Source organism: Ptychodera flava, chromosome 11, assembly GCF_041260155.1.
Source record: "Ptychodera flava strain L36383 chromosome 11, AS_Pfla_20210202, whole genome shotgun sequence".
Taxonomy (NCBI): domain Eukaryota; kingdom Metazoa; phylum Hemichordata; class Enteropneusta; family Ptychoderidae; genus Ptychodera; species Ptychodera flava.
In genome coordinates this window covers 31,055,440-31,067,457 of record NC_091938.1, presented here as the reverse complement: position 1 = coordinate 31,067,457, position 12,018 = coordinate 31,055,440, and the positions used below count along the sequence as shown (strand labels likewise).

Here is a 12,018-nt window from a genome sequence, read left to right as displayed (position 1 = left end):
GATTAAATTGTTCATTCTAAAAATCCAAAGTTTGTACACTAAAATGTCTATTTATTATATATATGAAGAATGAGTGTTCTCTTCATCATAAAAAGATGACTGAATTATCATTGACTTGAAAACCTGATTACAACAACACGTACCAAACTGATACGACCTTTGACCCTAAAGATTTGATAATTTACTGATGTCTGGGAAGAACAAAGCATGTATTTGCACCATAGTAAATCCTGATGGCCATGCAGCCTACGTGACATTGGAAATCAAAATGACAGGGTTTAAATTACAGTGTGAGCATATGTTAAGGGTGGATTGTTTTTGTGCATATTTTGTGCAAGAAAGGAGTTGCATGCAGACCTGGATGTATGAAAAACCAAATGTAATGGCTGTATGGCTGCACAAGTAGGCAGTATGACTACTTACCATTATAGTCAGCTATAGTGTGACTTACTATATGAGTGCAAAATACAGCTGTAACTTACAAAACGTGCTAAGTTGGATGGTTCAAGCATATTCAAGTGAATTACTACTCGCAGGGCACACACAAGGGGTCAATCTCATCTATTGACAATTATAAAATTCTTTAAAAATATTCTGACTAAATATAAAAGTCATCGAAAATATCTAAACATCTACTACTGTACTACTACAACAAAAGTTTAAAGTAATTAAAATTGGATAAGAAAACTATACCAAGTACTGCACAAGTAGTTTAACTGCAGGTTGTACACGTACTGAATGGTACTTGTATACAACATGAAGTCGGTCGAAGTATAATTCTGAATGTAAGAGAACACAAGGAATGTGTACAGCAAAGCAAACAAAAGCAGATTATTTCTGAATAACTACATACACTGTATAGTTAACGCTCTGAAAAACTGGCCATTGGTATACAGTATGGTATTTGGCAATAACCGGTATTACAATGAGCAAAGCCAAATGGTAATCATTCATGTTTGTGATGGTTTCAAATAGAACTTCACACACTCAAAATTATTGCAGAAGTTCCGTCTATTATATCAGTACACTAACCTCTATTTTGATAAATAAAATGTTTCAATTTTGTTTCTGGATTGATGGATACTGAATACAAACATAGTCTCATCATTTCATATGTGCGGAAACAAGAGCAATTTCATTTCTCTCAATGGTGTACATGTACATTGCTGGTACACAGACCATGTACAGTATGCTAATTCTGGTGATCCCGGAAGTTTGAAAATAGCCTACACTAGTTTAGTGGTCAGAAATGCACAGATACTCACAGACCATGCAAACATCAGGCACTGTTGCAACTGTGAAAAGTATATGAATGGAAATAAAACTGTACGACACATGGAAAGCTTGACCATGGAGGAGACAGTAACTGGAATTTTATGCCTGATGAAATTACTGTCTTTACACCAAGGTTTCTTGCTGGTAACATTCAAGGACTTTCAAAGACTTCTTCAGCAATTTTCAAACTTCTTGAGGCCCAACACACCAATTTTAAGATTACTTTTTCACAATTGATCACTTTTTTTATTATTTTTCTTGTCGTTTTGATGATACCACGATAGATCATTTCATGATTTCTGCACGACATAGATGGATTACAAATCTTCATGTTCAAGGCCTTTCCAGGTTTTTTTTTTCATCTCACATATCACCATGTGTTCACTAAGATGATCAACTTGTTCAATTTTTGTAGCATTTCACTGGTTCTCCAATGGCCAGTGTATTTACATGTAAAATTACACAATGACTTCTAGCAGGACATGCCATTGCAGAAATAATTTACATAAGACTAAATTGTAAAAGAAGCCAGGTAAACAGACTTAGCACACATGATATTGAGTTGCATTATGTACATAATGTGAATATTATTCACATTTTGATGTCGGGAACGATGTTCAACAATACAGTCAATTTTTTTTAAAACATGAACTTTCTCATGTGGAGTGATTTGGTTCCTGAAAAAAAATGGGAATTCCTCCAGATTGAATGTTTTGTCATCATTGACAACGATGCCCTGAAACAGTTTCCGCATATTCAGTATTCAGGATGATTTTTTTGATTTCAAGTCATATCTGGGGTTGTTGCAGTCGAAGAAATAGTTATCAGTGATCATGCAAAGGCAAATTTCATGGTGCCTTTTTTCAGTGCATAGCATCAATATTCATTTCACAGTCTCTGTGGGTGTAATATGCAAAGGCAAATTAATTTCATGGTGCCTTTTTTCAGTGCATAGCATCAATATTCATTTCACAGTCTCTGTGGGTGTAATATGCAAGCAGGCCCCTTTTCATTCTGAAAAATAACTGCCCACATTTCAACAGGAAACTGTATTGTTTATCAGTATTCAATGAACAGTGCAAGAGAAACGATACATGCACTACTGTAACTTCGGATTGTGTTTGCTTGGTCAAACTGCAATCAGTTACTGGTTCCACTTTACATGTGTTAGGTTGTTACTTACGATATATGTACATGTATACTGAGCACCTACAGGCACAGAAGTTACTGCTAGGTAGAACTACATGTGACTTTATAATGAAGATGAGTGAAATTCATAATGGAAAATGGTCGGAATTACACGTACATGTGGCTGAAAACTCCTTCAAAACTACTTGTAGGCTACACCTCTGCTGTGTGGCAATGTATAGTGGACATGTCTTGTTGTTTCATAACAGTTTTACTGATTGGATGGGATGATTTGCAGCTTTGAAATTGGCAGTTTCCAGACCTGTTTAATATGAATGATCTAAATTCATGACCTTCACAACTGCTGTTATCTACTTGTACGGTATCAAATATCAATAATCATGCAAAAAATGTCTGTTGAGATCAAACAGCTCATGAGTTGTGCTTGCAATATGAAATGTTGTCAGCTAACACTTAAGGTTTTGGAACAAGTGTACCTTCATGTGAAATCTTCGGCTTTTCTTAGATTTAAAAGATTTTCCACAAAGAGCACATTGGTAAAGGTCACTACTGTGAACGCGCTGCATATGTTGGTCATGTGTAACTTTAGACCTGCTGACTCTGTCACATATGTTGCAGGCCACAGGCTCCTCAGAGCTATGTTGAGAACTGATGTGCGTGAGAAGGTCACTGCGGCTAGGAAACTGTTCTTCGCAGAAGACACAATCATGTGTCTGTTGAGTGGTGTGGGTCTTGAGATGCTTCATCAGCGACTGCTTGTGTACAAGAACCTTTCCGCATAGCTCACACATAACAGCTTCCTGGCCAAGTTCCGTTTTTTGATGGCGTCGCAGGGCAGTTTCCGACTTGAAAAATTTCCCGCACCTACCACAGATGATCACAGGTGTCTTGGAATGAAATCTCACTTCATGGCAACGCAGAACTTTTCTATTTGAAAACGTTTTGTCACAATACTCACATGAGTAGGGCCTTTCATTACAGTGCACAGATTTGATATGGTTTTTGCATGCATAAAGGTCTTTGAAGTCCCTGTCGCAGTACTGGCATTTGTGAGGCCTTTCACCAGTGTGCTCAAGCATATGGTAATTTAAGCTTTTTTTATGCTTGAACGTCTTGCCACACTCTTCACACATAACATTATTATCCGGCACTTTGTGCAGCCGCTGATGTCGCCTGAGTGCCAACCCGCATCTGAACATTTTCCCACATGTTTCACATCCCCTTAATTGGACTGTACCCTCTGCAGGGTGCATTCTGTTCTTGTGATCTCGCAGGTAGTCGCTTTTCTTGAAGGTTGCTCCGCAGACATCACACGTGAATGTCAACTGCATATGCAGCTGTGCGTGTTTGGTGAGGCCATCACGTGACTTGTACACGTTTCCGCACACTTCGCACACGTAGGTCTTGCGATTCTCCGAATGCATCACCCTGTGTTTTCTGAGAGTGTCGGCAGATTTGTAAATCTTGTGGCAAGTCTCACACCGGTGCTCCTTCTGCTCTTGATGACTTGGCAAATGTCTTTTCAGCAAGAAGGGCACGGCAAAAGCCTTACCGCAGATTTCACATTTAAATGGTCTTTCATCACCATGCACCATCTTCATGTGATATTTCAAACGAGTTGGTTGACTGAACTGTTTCGGACAGTGCTCACATTTATGAACTTCGTGGCTCTGCATGTGTTTTTTCAGCATTTTGGGACCTCTGACACTTCGGCCACACAGATTGCACGTAACGCGCTCAACTCTAGAATAGTAGTAGTACTTCTTCTTGTCCTCTGTAGACTGTGTTACACGTACCTGTGGTTGCTTGTCAGGCTTTGAACAATTGCGTCTTCTGTGACTTCTCAGCGATGAACTACGAGCAAAGCCCTTTTGGCATGTCTTACATTGGAATGGTTTAGCGTCACCATGGCTGCGCTCCATGTGCAAAACCAGTCGACTTCGAAATCTAAAAGTCTTTGGGCACTTACTGCAGCCAACAGTCTTTTTTTTCAGACGCTTTGGTTTCGAGCTTTTTGTAAACCTATGCCCACGCATGTCAATATCATCTATTTCATCAACTTCTAGTTCAAGAGTCTCATCTTCAATCATTTGTTTCTTGGTGTTTGAACTTCTACGTCCACTATTTTTCTGTCTTGTCAGTCTCCTTGCACTGTATTGCTGTGATGAAATCTCAATCCCTTCTCCCATCTCTCCTTCGTTCATCATCTGATTCCTTTCCCTCTGCTCCTGCAGATATTTCCGGTGAAGCTGTTCAATTTCCTTGGTGACATGGAGGTTGACTCTCACTTGCTTCAGGGCGATGGGGAAAACCTGTGTACTTTCTCCGGTATCTTGACTGTCACTGCTATGGCCGATGTAATATCCTCTATTGCAAATGTCTTCGGTCTCATTTCCTTGTGCCACCGCTTTTGGAGCGTTGACATCTGACCTCTCAACAGCACCGATATGATCATTTGGAACGAGTGACTTTTCATCCCCTTCAGCTATTGACCATCTTTTCACTACAGGAGTTTCCTGTTCATCCACATCTGACCCATCTTCTGTTTCAATACGTTCGGAACTCATCTCTGTACTGTCTCTCTCTGATGACTCACCTCTGTCCACTAGATTCATTAGCATCTTGACCCACAGTTCCCTCAAATGCACCTACATACTCACTGGATGGAATCACCGAATCTCCCTCAGATCTTTGTGCACCGGCGGACATTTCATTTGCCCTGACTGGCCAAACAGCTGAATTAGTGGTCTTCTGCGGAAACAGTACACTAGCGTTTGGAATAGGATATGCTATTTTCATCATGGTCATTGCTGGATGATGCTCAACTCCATGTATGTTGGCATTATTCTGATAACTTGAAAGGTTATCAGTTTCTGGGGTGGTGTTCTGTCTTCCATCATCTGGGCTTTCATTATGCATGATGCCTTTTTCAACACTGAGAGTACCTTGATGAATTTCTTTCCTTGCGTCTTCAGATTTACAAAATGCAGCCTCCATTTCAGTTTTTGGCATTCTGAAATCTGTCTCACCACGTCTGTCAACAGAGCCAGGGATCTCTGTGGCATTTCCAGACTCATCATGTTCAGTGTTTACACGAACATAGAAATCGCGATTGCTGTTATCATAGTTATTGTCTTCCTGCCAGTCAAGATGTACCTCCAGAGTTGCCCTGTTGACTGGCTGTGATCCAGTTGCCGTGTCAACTTGCTCTTCCCATGTGTCCGTGTTGACTTGGTCTTCTTGAACTGCCGTGGTGACCTGCTCATCCTGAGTTGCCATGGTGACTAGCCCTTCACCTGTGAGTGCTTGTTACTTTCAAAGTCTATTGGTAAAAGGAGAGGAAAAAGACATCTTAATGAAACAGGCAATTATGTTTTGCATATCTGGACAACTTTTGCAGAATTTGTGTATGTCTAAAACTTTTCATTTCTCTAAGTTTCATAAAATATATTTACCGGTATTCTCTGTATCTGTCAATCATTAGTATAATCGAGCAATGAGGTAATGCATTTTATGATTTGAATGCCTACAATTAAAGAGAGTATACAAACACCACAAAGGATATTCCATGTACAAGTACCTCAGAAATATCGCAATACAAATCAACTACAGTTACTATACGGTGAGTATACAAAACTATATGAGTTCATCATACATACATGTACCGGTCAATTACTAATATTCCCAAGCTTTGGCAAAGACCACAGTTCCTCCACTGTGGCAAAGACATTAACGGATTACCAGCCAGTAATCGTTATTCACTGACCGTAAGACACCACTTTGCAAACTGCTGATGATTTGCATACATCATTGGTACAGAAACTCAGTAATGGTGACTGCTGGTGATGTTCTATGCATCCATGTATCACATTTTACCGGTGTACTAACATTTAACCATAGCTCAATTTTTCATTGACCAGACCCAGCAAAAATTCCCGGAGATTCCCAAAAACATAAGTATGCAAGTTTTATCATATTAAAATTTCAACAAATCCGAGTCAGGCCACCTCTTGGAACCTGCATACAAAAGCAATCAGACAAGGGAATTCTAAAGAGAAGATTTTTGGAGTTTTTTGATCAAAAAACAGTAAAACTTGCCAAAAATATACAGCACAGTACGTTATGTCGGATTTGTACAAAACTGGTATACTGTAGATAATCCCCATGGGCTTCATATCAAACAAACCCGACTGAGGTTAATCCAAGGTACTTCCATGTTTCAAACCAACTGAACAAGTGATTTCAGAGAAGAGTTGTCTGACATATGGAGAGGTAGTGAATAAGAATACATTAGGTGTTCTGACTTATTGACGGAGCAGCTAATGATCAAGAGATATGCTAATTTTGACCGGCCTCACACCCTGAATTCTCAGCAATACATCGTACATCATTTCTCAATGGTCCGGACCACCTGCACAAGCTTTACATGTTTTGTAGCCAAGGGTATAAAACAAGGACTTTTGAAGACAGAGACTCGGAAGAAGAGATGATTTGTTTATTTTTTCTCAGTTACACAAGAAACTGGTGTACCTTTCTATTTCACAAAACTTCCCACATTACATGTCAACTGTTTATAGAATTATAAAAATTCTGGCTATTCCTAAACCGATAGAATATACAAAATGTCAATTTGTTGCTGAAGATTGCTTAATCCATTTGTTAACTTCCTGTTGTTACACTGTTGAACAACGAGATACTTTTTGGACAACAATTTTTGATAAAGTTAATCTAAATGTTGCTGTCACTTTGATAAAGACTTTGTCAACATATTTTACAAGATAACGGTTATGGACGTAACTTTCAGGAACCACACAAATATGCAATTTTTCAAGAATAATCGGAATTGGCTTTCAATTTTGTATAAGTGTGTCCCGATGCTTAACCCTTTTCCTGCCAAGTCGGTGAAAATCCGCTTGAAATTCGGTGTAGCCAGAATCTAAGCACTGGTGACCGTTATTCTCCCAACCCGGTGGAAATCGGGCCCTTTTGGGTACCCCCTTTCCTGCCAAGTCGACGGCACTACGTTTTGCTATCCCCTGTGCATTTAGGGGTCATCCGAGGAGAGGTTTTCTGACAAGGAACGGCTTTTCCCTCGAAATGGGTTCGCAGGGAGTCGATAGACAGGGAAAGGTGCAGAAACCTGTCCGCCAGTCCCCCACACCCGAGGGGGGCTGGTTTTTTTTTACCGCTTTTTAGCGGACTTGGCAGGATAGCATGGTGACGTTTTCTGGCGGAGTTGGACGTACTTGGCTGCCTGGCACTATAGAGATTGCTGCCGAACTTGACCAACTCGGCAATGCTAATCTAGAAGGCTACCTCTTGCAAACGACTTGGCAGATATGCCGATGGTGCGAGACGAAAGTCACTTATTCAGTTGTGCGTGACTGAAAATGAGAACGTATTTTTGACGGGACGGCTCGACTTGTTCCTCCGATGGAACGGATATGAACGACTCGGAAATACCATTACAAACTGGTGTCCGACGTACTAAGCTGGGCTTCAGCTCTGCAAGTTCAAGCCAGGCAACGTCCTTCACCGCCTTGGCCGTGCCATTCAATGGACGTAGCTTTGGATTTTTTATTTATTCCATCGTCCGAAGTATTGGCTCTGGTTTGCAGGCAAACGTATCCTCTTGCCGACGCATTGGTAACTACGTACGCTGTTTGCGTACAGAGAATTCAAAAGGTGACATAAGGTCAATATGCTACATGTACGGGGATACCGCCTGCATTTAGCAGGGACTGCTTTTGTTATGCAAACCAGCTAGCAGTACAATATGGCTGCCAGGCATGTGGACACGTCGATGGCTAGAACAATGGAAGCATATTGCGTTGTACCCATGCATCGCAAAAGTGAGACTGACGACTTGGGTGCAGTGACTGGTTATCACTGGTTAGCTGCAGCCCAATCCATGTAGGTACAAACCCGTACCTGACTGAGGACCACTCGATTAAGTCGGTAATGAACGGTAACACTCGTAAGCCAACTCCCAAATGAGCTGGCTAAACTACGTTGAGCTGTGCTTCAATGGCTCAGCCATGTCGTTAATACAACGGCAAAAACGTAGTTTTTGTGCCACACTGCCAAGTCGTTGAAGGTACGTATTCAATTGACCCTACCCTGGGGAAACAGGACAGGTTTGCCGGTGCTGCCGCACCCCTAGCACGACCCCCAGGGTCTCTGACTAACAGACGAGTGAGGTGATGTTTGTGCCTAGCGGACGTGCGCAATACTGAAGGAGTTTATTTCAGAAAAAATAAACATGAAACGGCAATAAAATGACGCACTCCCAGGGGCAAACAAAGCCGGTGACCTCAATTTTTTTCTGCAGTAACCCTTGAGCTCCTTCCCCTGTCTACGGGCATGTAGAAATTATCGAAGTCTAACACGTATAAGTACGGCTAAAACAACCCTGAAAATGGGCGATTTCTGCCAAATGGCTGGCAGGATGTCATGCAGGAGAGCCAATCTTTTGCAAGCACATATTATGGGCGGTTTTTCTACTGACTTGGCAAAATAACGGACAAGGGCGCTCGGCAGGAAAAGGGTTAAAGTAAATTTTGACATTTGTGGTCAATATCTGTAGTAGTATTTTCCAAGATTTGGTGTTCAAACAACTTAACCAGAAGGGCAAAGTCAGTTACTTTCTCCAGAGCTGTCAATTACAGTCTATGTATATACCTATATTGATTTAATTGTCTTGTAACTCTTCTCTTATTGAGGAGGAATAAGAATCAACAACATCAACAACAACAACTGCTGTGATGCTTAATAGTAATACAGTGTGACCCCTTTCCTGTATTTAACTGTTTTGAATGCCATGCCAAGGTATTACTGTGACCGCACATTACTGTAGAATACAAGTACAACAATTAAAATGCTACATTGTACTTCTGAGGATCCCTGTTACATGTACAACCAAATGAATTTGGCATAAATTCTAAATGTCATTCAGGATTCCAGTGCAGTTTGTTTGCATCATTTAGCACTGTGATATTCAAGTATGCAATAATTGCAGAATATGATACCTTTACAATGTTCATCATAAACTTTACTAATTTGATATATAAACATTTTGGCAAGACTGAATATTAGTGGACACAAGAAATTTTGTTTTTGATTATTATTAACCTTGTAGCTGCAATAATTGTAGCCCAAAGGCCGTGGCTTATTCTGTCGTATTGGCTGTGTAGCTGGCCGTACGGCTAGCTGCAAAATTGTAGCGCTACGGTGAGGCGGTCGGTGATTTTTGGTTTTTGCGACTTCGCTCACCAGTAGCGCTACAAGGCCGATGGCCCTGTAGCATACAAAATAAGCGCGCCACACATGGCGCGGCATTTTCATGTAAAATCCCGCATATTTACTGCATTTGGTCGCACCGATTTATCACTACTGAAGACTAAACACTATACTACACACTAACCTTGTCGTTTATGGGGTTTGGTATTAGCGCGAACACGTCGATTGCGTTCAATCCATTGAGCGTATTTCTGGGAGCCGCCATTACCGGAAGTTGGTAATGGCGGCTCCAAGAAATGTTTTTGGAACGCGATCGACGTATTTGAACAAATACCAAACCCATAAACGACAAGGTTAGAGCAGTCTACTGTTTAGTCTTCAGTAGTGATAAATCGATATGACCAAATGCAGTAAATATATGGGATTTTACATCAAAATGCCGTGCCATGTGCAGCGTGCTTATTTTGTATGCTACAGGCCTTCGGCATTGTAGCTCTACTGGTGAGCGAAGTCGCAAAAACCAAAAATCACCGACCGCCTCACCGTAGCGCTACAATTTTGCAGCTAGTACCATGGGTGCCGGGTAACCTACGGATTCAACTCATACCATCTCTTACATAGGGAAATCCGTTTTCGAATCAAAGGTGTCCATGTGTCATAGCAATTAAGCTTCAGTCGTCCCATAATTTATACTTTCACTATACTTTTACGGCCTTTTTGCCCCGTGTGTGTATTATACACGGCCAAATTGGTTATGGTTTGGTACCTCCATGCTACCTCCATGGTCCAATGAATTATGAATAGCGATGAAGTGATTATGTACGGACATGCGTAGACCCCACGTTGAGCAGGACTGCACACAACCGCTGCGTTTCGACTCACACAAGCTTTGCATTGGGATCAAAAGAACACCATGTTGTTACAAGTAATGGCGAAAACGAAACAAGTATGAGGACATTACGGGTAACTTACCGATGACGTTTAAATTTCAGCGATAATGTTGCGCTTCGGATGTCATGCAACGGCAACGCGACGCCAGTTACGAGACGGAGGGGATGTGTGCGTGCGAAGCCTAATGTATGAGAGACAAAGGATAGAGTTCATTGACGGGGGTATCACACACTGGTTCAATATTAGTTCGTAATTTTTTTAAAATATATGTGCCGCGTAGCTTTTTATTGCAATTAGCCCTTTGTGTTCGGAACGATACAGTAATTATTCCTCGGAATCGCTGCTTCTACCTTAGCCAAGTCGTGTCGTTAGGAAAAGCGCAAACATTAAAGCTCACTTTGACAACAATAATTTTACTTTTAGAAGGTTTTTGTTATGCATAATTTTATAGTTGTTTGCCTTCTTTTGGAGCATGTGGAAATGCTCAAACTACCGGTAGTTCTGTCAACACTGCTCGTATTTGTAAAGACTAGCTATGTATATTGGCAGACACTTTGCAAAACCTAGCTCAGGGTCCCTCTGAATCATATTATTATGTCATACCGTTGTGGCACCCCGGATTCAACTTCACGCCCTCTCTCCTCTGACACCGGAAGTAAATCATTGATGTGATGACCAACATTCGATGTCAACAACCAACGCACTCATGAAAGGACAATTCTTACAGTAAGATTTTATTTACACTTATGAGTGGAATGACACAAGGATTTCCGCGGAATATTTGACAGTATTTTTATATCACTACAAAAAACATTGCATGCTTTTACGCCCTCAAGCGAAAAGTGCATAGAACCGGAAGTTGTGCAGGAAGCCTAGTGCACAACGTACTTTGCTGCGTTGACACAGACCTGCATGAAGAGAGTACAGTACTAGTAGAAGAGCCGAAGCGAGATCGAACAGAAAGTCATGGGAAAGCGAGACACGAGACGGGTGAGACATACAAAATTCCCAGTGAAATACCAAAGCTCATCATCTTACATCTGCCACACATAGCAGATGCAATGATGCTCGTTCCTGCATTTGACACTTTGTGTATTTCCCACGGCCCAACTCTGATAGCTTTGACTATGTTCTGAACACATCACAACTATTTGTACTTCCCTGAATTGAAATGAACAGTTGTAATAAAATATTTTTCATGTCTAATGATGCAGAGTGGATCATGGCAATCAATATGGGTTAGCCCTGCGTCTGTGTGTTCCCGGCGTTCGTTGCGGTCCGGATCTGGACCGCAGAGTCTCCAGTCATCTCCACGAACCGTTGCAGGGCTGTGGTGGAGGCCGTATAACACCGGGAACACACAGACCTGTACGCAGGGCTAGGTTAATATAAGAATTTCTCGTGTTTGTCAGACTTTTATCTTCATCAGATGCATGTACTTTCTAGAATGGTATCACTGTGATT

The 12,018-nt window shown here is 41.2% G+C and overlaps 2 protein-coding genes across 2 annotated transcripts in view; one reads left to right on the top strand and one right to left on the bottom strand.

Moving 5' to 3' along the window:
• Positions 1–1,842: 1,842 nt before the first annotated feature.
• Positions 1,843–10,758, bottom strand: LOC139144088 (zinc finger protein 93-like). The gene is made up of 2 exons (XM_070714760.1): positions 10,636–10,758; positions 1,843–5,746 (listed from the first exon to the last, which is right to left on the bottom strand). The coding sequence occupies exon 2, from the start codon at positions 5,043–5,045 to the stop codon at positions 2,871–2,873; it is 2,175 nt and encodes a 724-aa protein (XP_070570861.1). The 5' UTR covers positions 5,046–5,746; positions 10,636–10,758; the 3' UTR covers positions 1,843–2,870.
• Positions 10,513–12,018, top strand: part of LOC139144094 (protein FAM133-like) — a 17,614-nt gene continuing 16,108 nt past the window's right edge. The window contains exon 1 of the mRNA XM_070714767.1: positions 10,513–11,544. Within this exon, the coding sequence (XP_070570868.1) occupies positions 11,521–11,544 (24 nt within the window). The 5' untranslated portion in view covers positions 10,513–11,520. The remainder of the gene's footprint in view (positions 11,545–12,018) is intronic.